Source organism: Carassius carassius, chromosome 19, assembly GCF_963082965.1.
Source record: "Carassius carassius chromosome 19, fCarCar2.1, whole genome shotgun sequence".
Lineage (NCBI taxonomy): Eukaryota > Metazoa > Chordata > Actinopteri > Cypriniformes > Cyprinidae > Carassius > Carassius carassius.
The window spans coordinates 20,828,210-20,851,641 of NC_081773.1; the positions used below are offsets into that span (position 1 = coordinate 20,828,210).

The 23,432-nt window shown below is 36.9% G+C and overlaps 1 protein-coding gene across 6 annotated transcripts in view; it reads left to right on the forward strand.

Annotated features, from left to right (window-relative positions):
* The window catches only part of kdm6a (lysine (K)-specific demethylase 6A), a 60,613-nt gene that overhangs the window by 8,439 nt on the left and 28,742 nt on the right, over nt 1-23,432 (forward strand). For 3 of the 6 annotated variants that reach the window (XM_059500243.1, XM_059500242.1, XM_059500246.1), the window contains exons 5-8: nt 2,106-2,164; nt 4,171-4,215; nt 12,049-12,169; nt 23,202-23,256. In XM_059500243.1, coding sequence (XP_059356226.1) covers nt 2,106-2,164; nt 4,171-4,215; nt 12,049-12,169; nt 23,202-23,256 — 280 coding nt within the window. Of the gene's footprint in view, nt 1-2,105; nt 2,165-4,170; nt 4,216-12,048; nt 12,170-20,553; nt 20,763-23,201; nt 23,257-23,432 lie in introns of those variants that run through there. The other 3 variants (XM_059500245.1, XM_059500244.1, XM_059500247.1) reach the window with 2 other exon arrangements.

The window sequence follows — 23,432 nt, forward strand, 5'->3', positions numbered from 1 at the left end:
TGGAGGTATTTGTAGATGCATGGTGTGACATTTCATTTGTCTAATGCAGTGGTGCCCAATTCAGTTCCTAGAGATCAGCTCCACCCTGATCAAACACAACCGAACCAGCCGATTAAAATCTTCAGAAATACTTTTGATCATTTGGAACTGAGATCTCCAGGAACAGGATTGGGCACCACTGCTCTAAAGCGTCACAGACAGTATCAAAAGGGGGCGTAATCATTGCGTCAAAACAAGGGTTTTAAACTTAAAGTCTGCTAAGCAATAATGATACAATAAGAACTGAACAAATGTACGCACTAGACTCAGTAGACTATTTGTAGGATGGCTACCTGCATTTGGATCGCCTGTAACAGATGTAATTCCAGGTGTCTGTTGTTTGTGAAAACAATTCAGTTTGATGTGTCTGGCTAGGTGTAGCTGTCTGTAAGAAAGTTTTTGTATGTGAAATGAGATTCTGTAGGAGTGTCAGTAATGTCCTCTGACAGTTCTGGGTTCTCTCCTAGAGCAAGAGTGACGCTTTTGGCTGTGAAATTTCCATAGCAGAGTAAACTTTCAATGTGATTTAACTTCAGATATGGCTGTCAACTGTAGAAGTGTCATCTCTCACCTACCAGGCGTTAAGCCTCTGCATACGGCTAATAGAAACTGATTTGCAGCACAGATGGACTAAACGTTCTTATGTGAGTTATTAGGTAGTTTCTAACCGTTCGTACTATAAATTACAGTTTTGCATTGGCACTGTTTAGTTTGGACGTCTGAATGGAAAATTTGCCAGTGTAAACATTGCAGACCGCAGCTGTGGAAGTTGCAGATTTCATACTTTTTTCAAAGCTTAGTTGTATTTTTTTCTTCCCCCGATTAAAGTTTTTGTTCTCAGAGTCAGGGAATGTTCTAAATGTGTGCCTGCATTGAAGGGGTTAAAAAGGGTGCTGTCTCAGCACTCAGACAGCTGTGTGTGATTTGTGCAGGTGTGATGAGCGCCCGTGTGCAGTAGCATCAACCTGTCAGAGTGATGCACCATATGCTTTGCATTCAGTTCTTTTTTGGCATATTTTATTCTACGCCTGTCCTGACTTCACACTGCTGTCCAAGGTTTTGTTAGACAGTCATCCTTTCTAGATTGTAAATAAGTAGCGCACACTGTCATGCCGGTCGTTGAAAGCCCCTGTCATTGTTGACTTCCTGATTGCATTGGAACAGAGAAAGATGATGAAACTGTCACATTCATCTAAATTGTGACAGTCTTGTCATTTCAGTGCATTGGAATGCATGAACTGATAAAATGTACTTTGAATGCAGTCCCATAAATGCAAAATTTTCTCTTGCTTTATCTGTAGGTTTACTCTGATTAAATTGCAACAGCCTTAAATATATATCGTTATTCACTGATAATCCTGCCTTCTTGCCCTTTTTGCATTTTATGATTGCATATTTAAATGATTTTTTTTATAATTTTAGCGTGTAATAATATTTTCACTGTCTAGCTTAAGCTATTTTACTTTTCTTCCAGTGCTTTAAAGTAGAAAACTCACAAAAATTCAAATTGGTTTCAAGTTTTGTGTTTTGCGCTGCATACTGGCTTTCATGAAGCTCACCCTGTCTATATGTAAATGGTGACTGGGGTTTGTATTTGTTTGACCTTGTAGCCCAGTTCTAGTTAAATTCTTAAGCTATTCACTTTGCCAACTTACCATATAGTTTCATCATCTAACGAAAGTGCATTTGTGGGGAAGACAAGCCGCAGTGGCTTTCAGTTTTAGTCACGCTTGGCCTCTGTGAGCACAGATAAGAGGTTCAGACATGATAATGTTTCATTGATCCATATTGTCTTGCACATTCCGTTATTGAAATATAACCTTTTATGGTTGCGGGAGAGGAAGACTTTTTCCACCTTTTTAGTTTAACACATGCTCATTAGCCGCAGGTGTTTCTGTCCCCTGCTGAGCACAGATGTGTCAGATCCGCTGAGAGGGTAAACTATCCTTAATCATGCTTACGGTGCCATCCTTTATTAGAAAGCCATTTTGCTTATTAATTCAATTGATTAATTAATGAATTGTTTTTTCTCATTATGTTTCTAACTCTGCTTTATTTTTTTCCAGAATGCTGTCTTTTTATATGGCCTTGGTTTGGTTTACTTCCATTACAATGCTTTTCACTGGTAAGTACACAATTACTCTGTTCTATAATGCATTTGTTTTCTCATGCATTCCATCTAGTTTCTATTTCTTTTTTTCATCTGTAACATAACATTGTTGAAATATCATCCCTAATAGCATTTTTCATGACGTGAAGTGTGATGTTGATGCTTTCTCAGCTTACAGACTAATTAGAAATTCTGTATTTTATTCTCCTCTTGTTCGTTATAACATTTTTTACGTTCATTCTTTGTTGTTGTTGTTAAAGACTGCAGAAAGTATGTGCATTATTTTTTTGTCCACTTTCTGTCGATGAATAACTGAAGTGTTTCGGAGAACGTATCTCTTGTGGCTTTGTCTAAAGTATGGCTAAGCATTTAATTGAATTAAAATTATTGTTGCAAGATGCTATTAAACCACAAAATGATGGCAGTTAAATATGCGGTCTGCATGCACTGTGTGGTTCAAAGTAAAGGGGCTCTTCATTCTCTTTTTGTCTGTAGTCTTCTAAAATACAAGGTTGTGTGTGGGCTGTTGTTAGAGTGCCTTTAAAGTTGTACATGATCCACAAACTTTCGCTCAGGAGGTGATTTGAATTTAGTTCACTGGGTCCGTTATAATTTACCCAGAGCTTGGTTATTTGTGTTCCTGGTTCTGTATTGGTCTCTCTGCATCGTTCTACACAGCCAAAATGCTATTTGGCAGTGCTGGCGACAGCAGCAAAGTGCAAGCAGAAAACATTGCTGGAGAACTGGCAACTACAGCTGCATCTCAATAAATTAGAATGTCGTGGAAAAGTTAATTTATTTACGAATTAGTTTAGGATAAAATGAACGAACTGAAACCAATGTTGGGTCTCTCATTCGACACAAAATCAAATGTTTCCCTATTTGCGAATGCCAAGTTATTTATTATAGTCTACTTCACTCGCGTTCCAATATCCACTTAAAACAAAATGTTTTGCATAACATCATGGCGGTATGGTGAGAACACTTAACACCACTGATTTTTATGATATATATTTAAACAGAACAGTGTGTTTTTTTCCCCCATATGTTTGACTGACTGTACTTTATTATAATGAACAGGCTGCATTGTCAAAGTAAAGCTTAACTTTGTGCTTGCATGCGGAGCTAGGGCAATCTCTTGATTATTTATTTTCTAACAGTGGAAGCAACTTCTCCTTTTAGTCATAAAGATAATCGAAATTATAAACGGTTTGCCTTTATCTGTGTACATTCACAATAAAAACAAATCTTTGAGCGTAAAAATAAGCCTAAAGAAAAATAGGATGCTGTTTTCTGCCGTCTGTTTCCTTTCGCGCAGCACAAAAATGAATCAAAATGTTGCGTTTTTCGTTCATTTTGGTCATTTATTCAAGAAAAAATATATTTCTCATATAGGCCTATTTATTCGGTATATATAACCTAGCTGTATGTTTTTCTCCACTCGCAGAAGCACTGCAGGTGCGTGATGTGATATGAAAAGCGTGTGAATCCTCATTCTGTTGTTTGTTGCTTTTTGCACATATAAAATTATCAAATGTTCGTATTTTTAAAGGGTCACGGAAACTTATGTTTTCTAATTTGATTATTGAATGAGTTGTTTTACATCTCATGTTTTTGGCCAGTTTAGTTGTCTTTACTAGTTTATATAGCCCCCCCCCCCTCCCCCCCCCAAAAAAAATATATTGATGATCCATAAGGATTCACTTAAATGTATATGATTATACTGTCTCTAGTCAGGTTACATTAGATTACATTTAACATTCAAAATCTGCCAAAGACCAATTTTGTTGTCGGTTGGTAATCTTGTACCATCACAGAATGGAGGTCAGGTATTAAAGAATTATGGGAAAAGCATCACATTCCCTCATTCATGAATCAGTCAACTTTTTTCCCCCTCCCCTATAGTGTTTTAAGGTCAATTTTATATATTAATGTATAGCGTATACAATTTAATAGGATATTGGTATTGATTTGGCAATTGTGATATTTACTACTGGAGGTCCCCTCTTTCCTTGTCTTAGGGCAGTGCAGCGCACCCCCTCAGATGCCCATTCTGGACAGAGAAGGTAGGCATACCATGTTGGTTTGGTAAGGGTATGCCTCAGACATGCTCTGTTAGATGTGTTTATCAGTAAAAAAGGAATGACATGTTGATAGCTGTTAGAAATATCTGCATCGTTAAACAGTTGGTATGGGAATGTATGCTGCATTTGTCATTAGAGGGGGTTGAAAGCACAAATAACAAGCTAGTACTAGTACAAGCTAGTAAGGGTACTAATACTCTTATTATATGAAATGTTTTTTCTTTTCTTTTAAAGAAATCCTTTGTAAATCATCCTTTTAGTGTTTAGGTGGATGAAATGGCTATTCCTCTAATGCCTGTAGGCAGTGTGCGCCTTGTAAAAAGTGTCTAATGGATAATTTATATCAATGCACAGGCAAGGTTAAGATTGGTTAGCAATTCTGTCACATAGTGTCATGCTGAAGCATATGATTTTACGTTTTGTGAAGTTAAGTTTTGTACTTTTGAAACTGTATATTTGAATTTTTTCTTGGAAATTGTCTTTCCCTGTTAAAAATTACAGTAAAGGCATTTTAAGTGTCAATTTTTTACCTGTGGGGATGTACAGTGTCACAGATGCTGTTGATATAGTGTGCACACCAAAAGCAGATTTAATTATTTGCATGTGTGTAGATTAGGGCTGCAACTAACGATTATTTTGATAATCGATTAATCTGTCGATTATTTTTACGATTAATCGATTAATCGGTTTATGTACTTATATTTTAGTTTTTCCCATTTTCCCCCCAAAGTAAATTATTAATAAAGGGTCTTTATAATTCAGCATAGATTTTTAAGAGATTTTAATAATTTTGCATTGTCATATCCTCATCACAAATATACCTGGAGTTGTTTTATTATGTGTTAGTAATCCTTTGTCGAACTCTTCTGCAATCAGAACACTGACCCATACTCTAGCAAATTTCACAAGGAGATTTCAAATAATGTTTTCACCATGGCAGTCCTTAGAGCTCCTAAAGTAGTTTAACATCCCGAACAAAGCTTATTAAGGAATCTTTCAGAACATATTTTCACGAAGAATAAGGATAAAACAGAATAAGATTGCAGTGCGTTGTATTTTATTATTTACTGGGAAACAGCTTTATAGCTTTTGCTGTGAAATTGTAAACAATCCTTCGAATAAAGTGCCAATGGCATGAAACCTGAATGGAACTCACAATTTAAAGTAAAATCCATCAGAAGGTTGTCCAGAAAAAACGGACACACAAAAAACCTGCTGTGTGAAAAAGAGCAGTGAATACTTAGAAAAAAAAGTGCATTTCAAATATCTTTAAACATTTACCTCTCTCATTCAGTCATAATTAGGCTGCACGACTGAATTATGAACTGGTAAACGACAAACTGATCACAGAACATGTTTGTAAAGCTTTAAATGTTAACTGTTAAAAAGCAATGTTATCAGCTTTTACGACTAAACATTTGCAAACAACATTGTACTGGAGAATCTGCACAAATAAAAGGCTTAGGGGCCGTTCACATATCGCGCCTAAAAACGCGTGGAAAACGCTAGGCGCACCGCTTTCTCCTTCTTTCCAAAACGCTCGGGCAGAAGCGACCCTGAGGCGTCTGCCTTTGCTAAGCAACCATGACGCGCTCTCTCCTAGAAGACGCGGAAATTTCAGCAAAGGATAAATGGATTTGCAGCTCAAAAAATCGATTGCAGTAGCTCTGCTACTAAATTTATTTCAAAATGGGAATCCATATACAGCTATGATCAGCTGTTCCTTCATCTTGGCTGAGCTTTTAACGTTGTTACGGGAAAGTATGAAGCTGATTATTTAGTTCTTGTTACATGACCCGCGGTGCGCTTACCGCATTCTGAAAAGTTGAAATGTTTTTAACTCGATGCGGTGCGCACGCGCCTAGAAAAACGGGTGCGTCGCGACCGCGTCGCTTCCATTATGAGCGCGCATACTGCGCGCCTGCATTGGAAATAACGAACATGAGCGCGCAAAAGACGCGATATGTGAACGGTCCCTTAAACAGTTCAGTAGTGCAGAGTTTACAGGTTAATCTTCTTTTTTGAAGGCTCAAAATAAAGTACTCCCACATCCTGCTGAATGCTGCAGACGCAGTTCGGGAAGCACGTGACATAAAACGAGGCCAGCTATTGGCTATTCGCTACTTCTCCTGTTGTACTGGCTGAGTAAATCCTCCGGTGGCTCATTACTGCCACACTTTGGTCACCGCAGATTTGAAATATGCACGAAATAAGCCGCTTACGGCAAATAAATTATTTAGCAACGAATCGATGACTAAATTAGTTGACAACTATTTTAATAATCGATTTTAATCGATTAAATCGATTCGTTGTTTCAGCTCTAGTGTAGATTACATACAATGTCAATGCAAAGTAGGGATGTGCATCTTCATCTGAGGCCGATGCAATATGCATCTTGATGCATAGCCAATGATACGATACATTAAAGATACGAATGAAGCAGCAACTGATGCGTTGCGATCCAATTCACCTCATTACTATGCAGTGCCATCCGATTTCAATTGGATACAACACAATACATTTCAATGCAATTGGAAAAAAATATGATGCTATGCAATTCAATGTGTTACAGATACAGATAGTTCACTTTTATTCCTTTGGTTCAGACAGACAACCATATTAATCTACATTATGCTACTCTCAGGACACACCATGGCCTCCGTAGTGATGTGATACATTATATTCGTGTAGCAGCAGTGGACATGAGAGAACACACTTAAGAAACTGTTTAGAGAGGAGAATGTTATTGGTCACTTTAGCTGCGTTTTCCACTGCTGGAACTTTACTCAGGAACTAGGGACTTTGGGCTGGTATTACGGTGTGTTTCCACTGCAGGAAAAAAATGCCCCTCAGAAAGTCCCTGCTCGCAAGATAGTACTTTTTCATTACCGAACTTGCATCGTCCCGTCCGTGGGTGATCACATTCCAGAGTCAAAATTTACATAGTCCGAACTACCGAGGATGCAAGTCCAAAATTTGCTACTTTGTATTGAGAAACGCTCACAGACCTATGTCACCAGACTATTTGCCTAATCTTCACAGTACTTTAGACCACGGTGGACACAGAAAGCAACAGGTCTGGGGGGGGAATAGTTCTGGGGAAAAAGGTTCCTGGTACAATTGTTCTGGGTAATTTCGGTGGGAATGCAGCATTTCTAAATGATAAAAGTATAGCACATCTTCTAATAATTCTATTTAAACAAATAAAACCGATGTATTTTTAAACAGATGTATTGCGTTTTAAACTTTTATGCCTATGCACCAATGCGAATCAGTGAATCTTACCATCCCTGATGCAAAGACATGAATTTGCGGCAAGGATCGCAGTTGCCACAAATGTGCAATATGCACCTTATTTGTGTCTTCCTCGTAAATTAAAACATTTCAGCTTGAGCAGAAAATTCATGTGACGCGTTGCAAGCCAATCAGGGAAGAGCTTATTGACCTGTCCGGTTATATCAGAAAATGGAGAAGAGCATTATGTAATGTTTATATTTACACAAGTGACATGAAAAACATTCTGTGAGTAATCTAGAGTGCAATGCGAATATTAATATCGCTTTGCACACACCATAACTATTTTTGAATCTGGAGCAATATGTTCAGTTGTGTTTTTTTTTTTTTTTTTTTTGGGTCACATGTAGCTTTCAGGTCCTTGACTCAATTACTCATTGAAAGTCTAAACATATTTGTCACACTTTTGTCTTGTAGGTCAAGTAATCCTGTTGATCGTAAATAGGGATTCATCAATTCAATACTCATCAGCTCCGATACTGGCATTTTCTGTCGGATCGGGTATCGGTCAGATGAGACCGATCCAAATACGATATTGTGCTTTATTGTATGTTATTAAGTCCCACAAAAGCACAGAAACATTATAAAGCACCATAAAGTTCAAGTCCAAGTGTTTTTAAGCCATTGCATTGTTTAATGTGAGTTACAGATGAATATTTAAGTTGTTAAATTCAAGTTCACGTAAACTCTTCTCCCCGCTGCGTCTGTCTATCATCATTCAGCATTCAAACTGTGGGTCACATTCGGTTATGACAGTCAACACGATGATACTCTCTTTAAGAGCGCACAATAACTGAAATTTAAAACTGTTAAAAGAAAAGGCTCAATAAACTATCGCACAGGTTTAATAAACTCTGCATAAATATATCTTCCTTTTGTGCTTTGAACTTCTCTATGCATAGCGCTGCATGCTGTAACACGTCTGTGATTGAAATATTGCTTCAAGCGCATCATTCTGCACATAGGATGCACATAAGCGCTTTGTGCCGCTCCGTATAGGAGCTTTTTGTATACTAATACTTTTGCGCAATGAAAGATTATTTATAGCATTTCTTGTTCTGTCCTATGATAGGACAGATAAAGACAATAAATAATCTAATGTATTGCACCGTAATGGAGGCAGCAACATATGATAGTCCTATCTATGTTGCTATCTCCATTACTGTGCTAACTACACATTAAAAAGAAAGGTCTTTTAATTGTATGTGTGTATGTGTATATATATATATATATATATATCATAATTCCTCAAATAAAAGCCGGGGCCATTATTTGCCTGAACTGCAGAAGCAGGCTTTTATTTAGAGGCAGGCCTTTATTTCTAATTCCATCTGTTTGATAAGTAATTGTTTCAAATAACCCATTTTCAATTAAAAGCGATAGCGTTCCAGTGGACAGAGATCATAACATTAGCTCAGAATCAATCACCAAAAGAATCATTTCGGTTCTCACGCGCTCTGTGTCGTTCTGCCTCACGCTAAATCACGCATGCGCAGTATCATCAGCTCCTCGGTTCTCTAATAGGACGCGTCCGACAGAAACGGTTCTCAGTTCAGTGTACTGGTGATCCGAAAACCGATGCAACCGGTTCTTGACTCGAGAACGAGAAACGCTCCGGCAGTGGGCGTTTACGTTCGTTATCTGGCTCTGCTGCACAAATTTTCCCCCGGCCTTTAAGACCGGCCTTTATTTGTCCATGTTGACCATGCCCCCGGCCACTATAAGAGGCCCGGCGTTTATTTGACTTCCGGTTTTTATTTGAGGAATTACGGTATATGTATATATGTATATGTATATGCATATGTGTGTATATGCATATTTACATTTTATTTGTTTTCATTAATTTATTTTAAAACAATACAAAGAGCAATGTAAAAAATGTATAATGTTTACCAAGTTTAGTCCCATACTTATTATTTGTTCCCCACTAAATAGTTATTTCACTAAATGTTTAGATTTTATAAAAAATGTTCACTTATAGTTTTTCTAGTATAACTTTTGCTGCTAAATTATCCACTAACCTAGTTTATAACAGTATTTTTGTCATAGATTGATTTTTCTTTTTTTTTATTGTCTATATTTAGTTGATTGTGTTAAACATACAAGAGTGAGATTATAGAAATTCTACATTGATTTAAAAAAAATTTAAGAGTATCAGCCTATACTCAGAATTTTCTGGACTTCAATCATTACTTTCAGTGTGTAGAGACTTTAGAGCATGTGACCCAGTCATGGATTCTTGCTTGCTAGTAAATGATGAGGTAATCTTTCTCTGCCTTTCAGTTCCCAAAAAGGAAACTGAGATGAGCTGCTTCCCGTTTTCTTTCTCTCATTTTCATTTTCATTCTCTTTTTTTTTTTTTCTTGTTCACTCACTTGCTAATCCCTGTAATTGAGGGATCTTCAATGCCAGCAAGGTTGACAGACTAAAATATGTAGCCTATAGCCAGGCAGTTATGTCAATTATTTGTGGTACTTGGTACTAGAAGATAATCTAGCCAGATTTTGTTTAAACCTGAAGTTTGTGGTTAAAGTAATCTTATTTGCCTTTCAATTTTCTATTTGTGGAGTCTTGAAATAGAGAAAACAGCTGTTTTTTGATTAGCTATGTGGTTACATGCTGGGTTGGTTGTGGCATGGGATTTGGACTACATGTAATTTATGATATTTAGTTTACTGGTTTCCAGTCTTTTTAGCAAATCAGTTGTCCTGCTTGCCTAGATTTTTGGTTTGTGTTGTGTAAGTGGTAGTGGAAGAACAAGTGAGTGGAATGTTGATGCAGTATCATGAATATTTACAAGAATTGGGTCTATGGAAATTAGGAATGCTAACGAATCAACAATAGATTAATTGTTGATGATAATTGAATTGGTAAAACCAGGGCTCGACATTAAATCTTGACCGGGACAAGTAGGTGTTGTGAAGGTGTTAGTGAAAGAGAATTTTATTTGCCCGATCGGACAAGTAAACTGATTAAAATTTTAATAACAAACAATAACTAGGGCACCACCTAACCTTTGGCGAGAATGATTCTGATTTCATTACTTTCAGTGTAAACAGTGAGTAATAATGGATAATGTGCTGGCAGTATCAAGGTCGCGTCAGTTGAGGCTTGTGCAGCCTGCCTGACTCGCGGAGAAATCAAAACTATAAGTGTAACAGCACACACAAAGAAACATGAACAAACATACGGGTAGAAAAAAGCTAAATATTCTATATAATATATGCAACATCACACAAACAAGAGTGTTGTTTTCCTGACTTTCAGCACGATTGCAAATGTGATACTAATTTTATACAACTTGAAAAATTTAAAACAGTGACTTGCCACAACCTACTGGTGGTTCAATTTCATATTTAAAAGTATCATTGCATTTTCCAGCATTTCATATTTGCATGTAAAAAAAAAAAAAGTAAAACATTATTCTAATAACATATTATACATTTGCAGTTTTGAGTAAATTCATTTATGGAACCTCTTATCTTCATTAAACCGTCTGAGTAATTATAAATGGCACTTTTGATGCAGCTTCTGTGTTTCCTCTTGTGCAAATAATTCACAATGTACAAATTATGCTTTTAATGTGATCTAAACTTTAAACGTACATTAAAATAGAAACAATACAAAGTCCTTGAACATCAAATATTGGGAACAGGTTGGAGCCCATCTCTTGTCTCATATCTTCATGTTTTCTCCTAATATTCCACAGCAACTCACACACCATTTGTAAATGGGCAGAAAAGCAAATAATATTTTCAGCACGAGAAAATAATATTTTTCTGAATATCTTTTGTTTCCCTGCAAAATTCATAAGAAAAATTTTATTATAATTCCAGTCACCATGCTAATTGATAGGGTGTACATTTGCCTATTTATTGATATTTTCAATTTCCCTTTATATAATGTCATATAGCATTAGCTCTTGTGAGAGTAATGTGATTTACAGGGAATGAAGAAATGATGCTAAAGTGTTACGTTCTGTCATGCAGAGCTCTCACACACTGCAGTGCTCTGCAGAAAGAGCAGAAAAGACTGTTTAGAAGGGAGGGGATAGGAGGGGGATCGGGGTCATTGAGTTCAGTGGGCCGTGACTCAGCAAAAACACCCTCTGTTTGTCTGAGTGAACATTGTATAAGCAAGCAAAACCCACTGCTGTGAGCCGACCATGTGTTGCAATCTCTGTCAAGTGTAATAGTCCACTGTGTGTGTGGAACTGTTATTGCTTATAAATTTGAATGTCATACATATATGGAATATAAATAGATGGGTTACAACAGAGTCAACCATGCAGCACGAGTTTCATTAGTATTTCCATTGCAATAATGCTTCTGCTTTTCCTTTTGAAGCACATGTGCCAAGGAATTTTACTATTTGTTGCTTCAAATCACTCATTTACCAAATTTTAATTTCAGAGATTTTTTTTATTTAATTATAAGTTGATATTTATTTATTAATTACATTGTATCTATAAATGAGTATGTCTTTTCCTTAAGATTTGTTGTTGTTTCTTTTCTTCCAAAGGGCGATTAAGGCATTTCAGGAGGTGCTTTACATTGACCCTAGTTTCTCAAGAGCCAAGGAGATCCATCTGCGACTTGGCCTGATGTTTAAAGTCAACACAGACTATGAGTCGAGCCTCAAGGTATGTCTCTTAATGGCTGAGTCTCCTTCTCTACATTACATTTAAACATTTGTGCTTTTGGCATGTGACTAGCATTTCATTCTAGCATTACATTTTTTAATTGTGCATTCCCTAGGAATCAAACCTTTGAACTAAAAACCTTGGCATTGCTAGCCCCATTCTCTACTGTTGGAGTTACAGTAGCTGCATGCTCTATAATATATTTACTAACAAGCTTGTTGGTTAAATAAGCCTTAATACAAGACAATGGCCTTCTGAATGTGTTTTAGGGCCCACGCATCGATGGTGTCCTCAGACCATCAATGTGTGGGCCCTAAAACACATTTGCTTTTGAAATGTGTTTATTATTAAATATTGTGATGCTGGTGTCAGTAGGTTAGTTCAGACTGCTGGCATTGTCATCAGGTCATTTGTCAAGGATAGTATTGGAGAAGTTTTCCATTTGAAACAGCAGGCCGCATTATATGTCTTATTTGAAGCACACCTTTTACAGTTTGCCTTTTTAGTAATATGATACCTCTAGATTAACCTGGTTATACATTACAGGTGTCTTTTCTGTGGGCAGATGTTTTTTCTGTTAGGCAAATAGTGGTAATACTTATAATTTGGCCTGCACAATTAATTGAATGCGATTGGCATGCACGTATTTTAGTAAAGCCAGTTCTGTGATTTGTAGTAAATCTCCATCACATGCTTTCAGATAGAGTAGCATTTACTACATGGAGCTGTAATTCACTGACAAGCTACGCAAAATCGCGTTCATAATGAAACTTTTTTTCAAATGAAATCTATAATGACATGGTTATTACAATGTAAACATGGTTTATTTATGAGGACACTTCCTGTACCCTCGTAAACCAAATAGCTTAAAAAAAAAACTAAACTAAACTGTGTTTCACTGAAATTTTAAACCTGCATTTTTCCGTGATTGATAGAGGTAGTGTATGGGGATAGAATATACAATTTGTACAGTATAGAAAACCATTACGTCTATGGAGAGTCCCTGTAAACTACATTTGAGTGTGTGTGTGTGAGAGAGAGGGAGTATTAAAAAGCATGGTACACGCTGTTAGATTAATTGTGACATAATCCAAGTGCAATTGCAAATCTTGCATTACCGTTTGCATTTTCACTTTTGCGAATGCACAGTGAGTGCCAAATTTCAAAAATGGCAAAAGTCAAATGGAATCGCAATTTCTTTTGCATTTGAATTTCCAACGTCTACATGGAAACCTGTCAATCAAGTGACAGGGGTGGGGCCATTTTATTGGGCGTGTTTGCATTGGGATGTGACGTCACTCACAGTCGACGGTAATAAGCAATTATTAATAGCCGATTTTGCGGAATGTTTTGAAAAATGAAGGTAATCGGTGAAATTGTGGAGGACATTTTGACACTCGCGCAGCAAGTTGACGACAGTTCATACGGTATAGATTTCCTTTTACTCATTTGGTTTTGGACAGGTTAAATGAATTTGTGGGATTGACGTACAGCATCATCAGTAGTGTTTGAAATAAATCTTTCTGTGAGATGATGTGGCTTCTTACACAGAATAATATGAAATGTGTTGCATGCCTTATTCCAAGCAGTGAAATAGGCCATGTCGATTAGCATTGCATTATTATATACGCCGATAAACCATATTGTTGTTAGGGCTGTGAAGTTAATCACATTAGATTGTCATTGTTAGATCTCCTCAGTAAACCGGTCCTGTGATTTGTAGTAAATCTTCATCACCTGCTTTCAGATTGAGTGGCATTCACTTCACAGAGCTGTAGTTCACTGACAAACTAGGTGATATCGCGTTCATAATCAAATGCGATTTAATCTGTGATCATGAACACGATTTTGCCTATTTGTCAGTGAACTACCGCTCTGTGTATTGAATGCCGCTTAAACTAATGCAGGTGATGGTGATTTACTACTATTCATGACTGGCTTTACTGACTAGATGTGCATGACAGTCGAATGCGATTAATTGCACAGCCCTGATTGTCGTAGTCGTGTTTTTATTAGTCACGTTGAATCAATGAAAGCAGTAATATCTTGTTTTTATTCAGCTGCAGCCATAGGCATTTCCTGGTCAAGTGATTTTGCTCAGTTTTAAAGTAGGGCTGTAGCCATTGAATATTTTAGTAATCGAGTATTCTACCAAAAATTCCATTGATTAATCGAGTAATCGGATAAAATGTGTTTTTGCTTAATTAAAGTGCAATATTAATTATGCAAGAGAAAATAAGACTCCTGAGTCTCTTAAAATGAACAACTAAGTTTCATTTTTTAGAAAATATTTAATTTTATTTTTTAAATGCATAGAATGCAATGCATACATCAAATATGAACATTTAATTATTACCCATTGTTTCTCTGTCTGTACTTGTACTGTGAACAATGACAAAGTTGACAGGTTAATTAAGTGCATTTAAGTGCCATTCAGTTGGGGTTTAAAATAAACCATTTTCTGAGATGCACATTAAACACATAAACCATTAATTTAATTTATCTTTTAATTATTGAAAATTAAGCACACTTAACTTTTTGGTAAACATTAATTTACTATTAAAAATAAAACATGAAAGAAATTTTTTGTGATAAACCTTAAAAAATTATTATTATTATTATTTTTTTTGTAGTAGGCTATGTACATTCTGCTGAACAATAGTAATACATCTCTGGCAAATACTTGTCTTGGACTGTAAACCGGACTTTTACTTTGACGGGTTGGCATACCTTTACAGTTCTGTGTATGTGTTGTGACGCTAGTTTTACTCAAATCAAATGGTCAGGTGCTCATGCAGTGACTGTCAGAGCAGTTCTGGAGATGTTGTTCATGTGTTCACGTCCTTATTTAGTGAGACCGCAGACGCTGAAATCACCGAAACGTCACGCGCGAAGCGTGTGTGTAAAATAGACGAAGTCGCGCTTCTGCTCCATTCAATAACAGAGACACGCAGAACATGCAGGATTCATATTTAAATAGACAGTTCCGGCATAATATTTACAGATATTAGTCCATATCGTGATTTGATGTAAGTGCAATGACCTATTTTTTATTAATTCCGTGCCATTCCGCGTTAAACTGTAAATTCCGTTTTTATGACTGGATTCCGAGATTCCCTCCGCGTTTTCTGCATTGTAGAAATCATAGGGCCCTAGTTGTGGTATGCCAGCTCTATCTTGCAATGGAAACACGCCACAACGTACTCTTTACGTTTGCCCGTGCCCTCAAATCAAAACACTGCTGACTCCTTGTGTCTCCTTCCCCTTTGTGGGTGACATAAACGCATTGTGCCACATTACAAAAATCATAGCGAAAGAACCTGACGTGAGATTTAAAATAAATTAAAAGAGGCTTCGAGGCAGAGGAATTGCCTAAATCATTTTTTGTAATTGAGTTACTCGGAATCGTTTCAGCCCTACTTTAAAGTCTTGTCAGTAAATACACTGGTATAGTATTTTTTTACTCTCTTATATTTGATTGCTTTTTGAGTGTTTTTAAAAAAAAATTGATCTACTTTACTGTTCTTTTATGAATCTCTCTCCTATTGTTGAGGGCAGGGGAGACTGTGATTTTTAGCATCTCTACACTCTCTTCTAATGTGAGTGTGTGCATGCTGAGTAGCCATCTGGGCTAAAGGAAAGACAACCTCTGTGCAGATAATTAGATTTTTGAGCTTATTTACTTCCCCTTCTTTTCGAAAATGTTTCCCTTATTCCAAACCTCTCTCATCTCTTCTTGATCCCACTCACTGGTCTTGAGCACCAGTGTGCTTACTGATTTTATGTTCATGATGTGTGTAGCATCAGATCCTCAGCTGTACATAAACTACGTAATATAGTCTGTGAATGGTTGTTTTATTCGTCAGTCAGATAGTCTCTTCCTGAGTGGGTGGTTCTTATGAAACGGCAGAGTCTGAATGTGTGTAAATGCAGTGCATTTGACATCCTCAACAATCCTTTACTGTTCAGTTTATTGTGAGCCTTAGGGAGTGAGTGAGTGCTAATAAGTCGCAAGAACTGCACGTGCAGCACGTCCTCCATCTGCTCTGGGGAAGGGCTGGCAGGGGCTGGTTCTCACTGGCAACTCTGAGGGCAGGCAGCACTGCTCTCTTTACTCTCCCTGCATTCTGTGAATCTCTCTCATACAAACCTGCACTCCTCGAACATAACCCTCTGGTAATTGTTTGCAATAGGAAACAACAAGAGGTGATCTTGCTATTACATCTGCATTCTAAAGCAACGTATCTGTTGCGTTACATGTCATAAATGTTGCAAAAACACCATACTTTGTTTATTTGCAGTGACATCCTTTATATGGGATTGACATATAGACTAATACATTTATACTCTGCCATCTGCATTTAAAATTTTGATCTCCATTAAGGATTGTAGAGTTTATTTGAATATGTGTAATATATTTATGCATATTCATTTTTGGGATTTAAATTTTTTGCTCAGACACAGTTGCATTTAGAGATGTGTGATATATACCTGTGTTTTTGTTTAAGTGTTTGTTTCAATAAGCTATTAACTAATGCCAGTTGATATTAAGCTTAATATTTATTAATTTTTAATATTTCCACCTTTCCAGCTGATAGGAGCTGTACTATTATGTCCATTATCCATATAAAAACTGTGGTATTCACTACTGTTCAAATATTTGGGGTCAAATTTTATGTATTTGTTTTTAGAAAGTCTCTTATACTCACCAAGAATACATATTGATCAAAATAAAATGTGTCTAAAGCAATATTGTGAAATCTTTTTACAAATTAAAATAATTGTTTTCTATTTTAAAGGGGCTGTCGGATGCTTATTTTCCACAAGTTGATAGGATTCTTTAGGATCTTAAAGTCTACTTCACCTGCTCACCCAGCCCCTCTCTTTCGAGTCGCTCTCTGAGAGATTATAAACTTTAACCGCATTCATCGTTGAACTTGCTAACTAGCACGTTATTAGGAAAGGCGATTTGCAGAGATTAATAATTTAAAAAAAAGTATACTAACTTCTTCAGTAGTTGAAGCTAGATCACGAATGGTCCGCGCAAACAAAGATACATTTAGGTAGGTCAGGGGCGCATTCCCTTCACAAACAAACATAATGGATTGCATCTTCAGAGGCTCAGATGTTGGGAGTAAACGATTACTGGTGTGTTGTGCATTACATCCAAAAACAACATGCCTCAATCGCTTAGGAGACATTCTTGGCTACATCTGCTCTGGTATTGAAACAATTAAAAAATATGACAGTTCACTCGGGGCGGGTCTAAGGTAAGACATCAATCCAGTCTGTGCTGAAACGCTACTGTCAATCAACTGGTGGGGGGGCCTGGGTCTGTGTGACGTCACACAGACAAGAAGCTGAGAATGTTTTGATTTGATTTAGATTTTAGTAGATTAAAAAACAAAAAACACTGTGAACTTATATCATTATAGGGTGGTTATGTACACACACTGCCAACACACATTTTATGTATAAAAGTGCATTTTGCGTCCGATGTAAGGCTGGGCGATATGACGATATTATTGCATATCGACGATATCTCATAAGTATCGTGATATTAATGTCAGCAGTCAGGTAAGAGAAGATTATCAACATTATTGGGGAAAAAAATGACAAATGATATACCTAGTAAGTCGCAAAAAATATTTTACATAGCACCATAGTCACCATACAGGTGTTTTTGCATGCAAGAATGAAACAATTTAGTAGGAGGGCTGGGAATGTAAAAGCTATTCCAATTTTGCAAATCAGATCAGATGCGTAAGGTCAGGAATCAAATTACTTGTTATAAAATTAAATATCTAAGATTCTGCTTCTTGATTCCTGTATGTGCATTTATTGTGATTTCAAAAGACTCAACTGCAAGAAGACGAAATAGAACTCACTTCTGCACTCGTGCTGTGGAACACACATACACAAAGTGCATGCATAAAAGCCGCCTCTATACACGAACACTGGACTGAACTCACTTTCTCGCATTCTTAAACATTCGAATGGACAAATAAACACAGAATTATATCAAATTATCCCATAAATACAAACTGATATGCCTTGAGTGAATGTAAAGAGCTGAGAAAGATAACAAGGGGATATTGGATCACTGCATCGACAGCAGCCGTTGCTGCCAGTCATTATAATGTTAATCAAAGAACAAGAGAAAATCCCTCACTGGTCTTGACTGAATCCCTTTTGTAACTTCAGTTTATATTTTACTTTTCTGTTGTTCGGCTGTGACTACTGTAATTGCAACGTGCATCGGTGTATGTGATTTATTTTATAGATGCGTTCCAATATCATTTATCCTTATTTGGGGTATAGGCCGATTCTTTTTTTGATCTGCAGTTTAGTAAAAGTTAAAAAGAAAAAAGACATAGTAGCACCACATGTGTTTCTGAATATTTATTTAAAAAGCATTTAATGATGAAAAACCAGCCTTCACAGCCTATTTATACAGCTCACATAGTGCCCTTTTTTTTTTTTTTTTTTTTTTTTTTTTTTTTTACAGATTTTTAAAACGGTGCATACCGTATAATTGTTTAATTAAGCTAAGATATAGCACTATAAAGTTTTGTATAACACTATAAAGTTTTGTCATAAATGGATGAAGACATTATAATAGGCCTAGCCTATATCTCAGCTCGACACTCACCATGCACACATTCAGTAGTTTCAGCAGCCCAGCACTGAATATTATATTGTGGCTGTTGTATTTTAATTAATAAAATAAAAATAAAACCTTAAAATACAAAAATTAAATTAAAATGACCCTGCTTCTAAATAAAGCAGTTATTTTTATTTCATTAAAAAACAGGCCTAAAGAGACCTCCAAACTAGGCTACCAGAAAGGAAAAAATTCCCTGCATGATTTTAGTTGTGTATAATAAATATAACACACCCTTATAGTTATAGCTTGACTACAAGTTAAAAAACAACACTACAATTGTTATAATAAAGAAAATTAAACTTACCGTCATGAAATGTGTCTACACGCGTGATAATGACAAAAAGAAAAAGTAACAACAGAAAATAGGCATATTTTATTCAAGACATTACTATATGGCATCAACATGCAGTTTTCATTCTAACAATCTCCGCCAGAATGTTCAACTTGACCATGATGAACTTAAAATTGGGTTTTATTATTTTTCCTTAATAGTTCTCATCACAAAATGAAATGAATTTCAAACACAGATTATCAGAAATTATCAGAAACACCAACACAACAGCAAAGCTAATGTTTTCTGTTAGCTTAAGCATGAACTATGAAAATTAACCAAATTTTAATTTGACAGTAAGACCAAATTAATTATTTCCAAATTTTTTTACTTGGCGTGGTGGAGGTGGGTCTTAGGTAGATGTTATTAACGGATATCGCAATATTTTTTATCGATAAAATATTTTTGACTTCTCGCCCAGCCCTAAACTGATGACCCTATTATTATATTTTAAGGTGTAATTTATTCTTTTAATGATTATTTTCAGCAGCCATTACTGCCTTCAGTGTCACATGATTCTTGAGAAATCATTCAAGTAACATCAAGAGTCTTTTATCTCGAGATCAGTTTTGCTGCTTATATTATTTTTTTTATGGAAATTAGGAAGCCTTTTTCTCAAAATTCTTTGAGTTTGCGCCAATGGCCTCATGGTTAGTGCGGCAACATACAACGCAACTGCGCTCACGGCGACCCAAGTTCAATTCCCGCCTCAAGGTCCTTTGCTGATCTCAACCCCCTTTCTCTCCGCCCAATGCTTTCCTTTCAGCTCTCTACTGTCCTGTCCCAATAAAGGCAGAAAACGCTATAAAGGCTTAAAAAAAAGAATTCTTTGATGAAAAGCAAGCTCAAAAGAACAGCATTTGTTTGAAACATTATCTTTTGTAAGAAAAGTTTTTACTTTCACATGATTAATGCACCCTTTGGTCATTTAATGTATCCTCATGCAACCAAAACTTGCTGACTCCAGTTTCTTTTTGTTTTTTTAACAGTTAGCCTATGTATTTGAAATCGTGTATGTGTGTCTAGATGTATATATTTTTTAAAAACTGTATGTCTAATGTAGGCCACTGTGGGATAGGTTGCAATTATTTAGTTGTAAAGATGCAAGAGTTAAAAATGGCTAAAAAATGTCTCTTGGCAGCCGTGTTTCTTTCTATTATGCTCCATCTAATTATTTATTGATTCTTTTTATTTATTTTTTTAAAGAAAATCTTCCTCCAAAGTGTGTTGGTTCCATTGTTAGAACTGTTGTATTGCCTGCTGCCCCCTGCTTTTCTCATCTTGTTTTTTCCCTGTTCTCTCCTGTCCCTCTGTCCCGATTTCCTGCAGAGAGCGAGCGAGTGAAAGCTTACAGCAGCCGTATGTTGTATGCTTGATAAAATGCCTGGAGGTGTGGAGAGAGCATCTCTCAGCTGCTGCCGCTGCTCTCTCTTGAATAGTAATCAGTATTAGAGAGAGAGAGAGAGAGAGAGAAAGAGAGACACTGGTAATCCTGCTTCATTATCTACTTGCCAGTCGAGAGTCATAGAGAGCGAGCGAGCGTGTAGGAAGCAGTTGATCAGTGGTGATCAGCTCAGCACAAAGAGCTTTCTGTGGTCAGTAATCCATGTTTCTGTTTGCTGGAGGATGCCTGTATGAAGCAGATAGATGTGTGTTTGTATGTGTGTTTTGACAGAAGGTAGTAATGATTTGTAGGCAAGTGCTGAGATTGTTAAAATGTCATATTTCCATTATTCTAAAATATGTGAATTTGGTATCCATTTTGGGTATTGTCTGTTGATATGACTCCAGTGATTGTATTATATTGAAAGCCGTATCTTTGAGTTCTGTATGCTGGTCATCAGTACATTCTAATGCATGGCCATGTTCCTCAGTTGTTGCTATGCAAGTAGATGGGTTTCCTCTAGGTACCTCTATGCTGGGTCAGGTTCAGTGCTTTATTAAAGGCTTTGCTTTTGGGCTGGTTTCTTAGTAACCTAAGCAGCTGGTGATTCTTTATGTCTGGGGTTGTTGAAAGGTTTGTGATTAGTGTTGTGATCATGCTGCTCAGAGAGAGTGTTTCTATGCTTTGCACACAACATAATGTACAATACTAGCTGTGTCTGACTGCAGGATCACATCCTCATGATGTTGCTGTATTTCATCTCTCGAGTCAGAATCAGTTAGTAGCTATATACGTGTAGACATTTACTAATGCCAATTACAGAAGTAATGAATGAAGCAAGAATTGCTTTTTTCTGTTTTACTTTGTCTTTCTGCGTGCAAGTTATTGAAAAGTGTACACTGGGATTTGATTGGATCTTGATTGGAAGAATTTAGGGATGCACCGATATGAAAATTTTGGCCGATACCGATAACTGATAATTCTTTAAATATGAAAGCTGATAACCGATATGTTGGCCGATAAATTTAAATCCACATTTTTAAACATAAAGCAGCCTTACAAATAAATTTGTTTGAAGTTGGCTCGCTCTCTCTCTCTCTGTCTCTCTCGCACGCGCTCTCTCTCTCTCTCTCTCTCTCTCGTGCGCGCGCTCTCTGTCTCTCTCTCCCTCGCACGCGCTCTCTCTCTCTCTGTCTCTCTCGCACGCGCTCTCTCTCTCTCTCTGTCTCTCTCTCGTGCGCGCTCTCTCTCTCTCTCTGTCTCTCTCTCGTGCGCGCACTCTCTCTCTCTCGCGTGCGCTCTCTCTCTCTCCCTCTCTGTCTCTCTCTCACGCGCGGTCTCTTTCTCTCTCGCGCGTGCTCTCTCTCTCTCTGTCTCTCTCTCGCGCGCGCGCGCTCTCTCTCTCTGTCTCTCTCGCATGCGCTCTCTCTCTCCCTCTCTGTCTCTCTCGCGGGCGCTCTCTCTCTCTCCCTCTCTGTCTCTCTCTCGCGCGCGCGCTCTCTCTCTGTGTCTCTCTCGCGCTCTCTCTCTCTCTGCCCTGTTAAACTTGCATGTGTTTTTCAGTCCTGTCAATGAAAAAACTTTCACTCTATGATGGTTAAGCTGTGCAATTAATCTGTGAATCACATTCGTCAAGGGCCGGGGAGCAGCTGGCCCGTACAGTTAATGAATAACAGATCAACTAAGACAGCCTACATCGCACATCCTGCGATGTGACTATCTTGGATTCTATCGTTACATTATTTTACAGTAGCTAATAATCTCATTATAATATGACAGACTTGCCGTGCTCATGTTGCAGTTCACTGTATTTTCATTTTCGAAGTTTTTCCAGTGATATTTCTACTAAAAACCATCATGGTGAACAATGCGCATCTGAAGTGTTTTTGCAGGAAATAATGCATTATTTAATGACACTCTTATCGGTTCGAAAATGATAACAGAAAAATTACAATTTATCGTCCGATATAGATATGGTGGCAGATATATTGTGCATCCCTAGAAGAATTAATGACTGCATGATTGTTTTGTCCATTATTGCACAACATCATATCATAGCCTGCAGAAATATGACAGGCTTCATTAGATTAACCGCTGGTAAATGCATAGTACTTGCGCTCATTTTCTGAAGGGTTAAAAAATGCATTTATTGAGCCCAGCTCTGTTTAATAAAAGTCTGTGGCCAACATCCAAATGTCCAGTGATCAGTTTCTCAACAGATGTGAAGTCATGGGATAGTTTAATGGATGGAATTGTGGTTGAGGATGTTTTGGGAAAACAGTGATCAATTAATTTACTACATTTGTCTCCATTTCATAATTACATTTTATGATATAGTTTCGAAATTTAGTTGGATCTGTTTTTAATGGCATTGTAGCAATGGAATTTTGTGTTATTAGTCCCATATGGCTCATTGCATATTATTAGAGGAAGCAGATTTATGTTTGGACATATGCATTGGTTGGAGAAGAAATCATGCTTTTGCTGTAGCCAATATCTTTTGATGGACGATTATGTTGGGATGGTTATTTGATGCCAAAATCATTTGGGCAGATCTAATTTCAGAATGACAATTTAGATAAATAAAGAATACCCAGTTTTTGTTACTAACTATATCCTGTCTAATCAAACTTCACCCGTTTTCTTGCAGCATTTTCAGCTGGCATTGATTGACTCCACACCCTGCACTTTGTCAAAAGCTGAAAGTAAGTACCCTCCAATGCGTGTTCATTTTTATTACATATCTTTTTTTATTATGAAACTGTATTCAGTCACATTATGCATGAGTTTTTTTTTTTTTTTTTTTTTTGCCACAAGCAGCGATGTTTGTTGTCTCCTTGAGAGAGTTTTTTTTATAGGAAAAAAGTGTTTCCTCAATTAG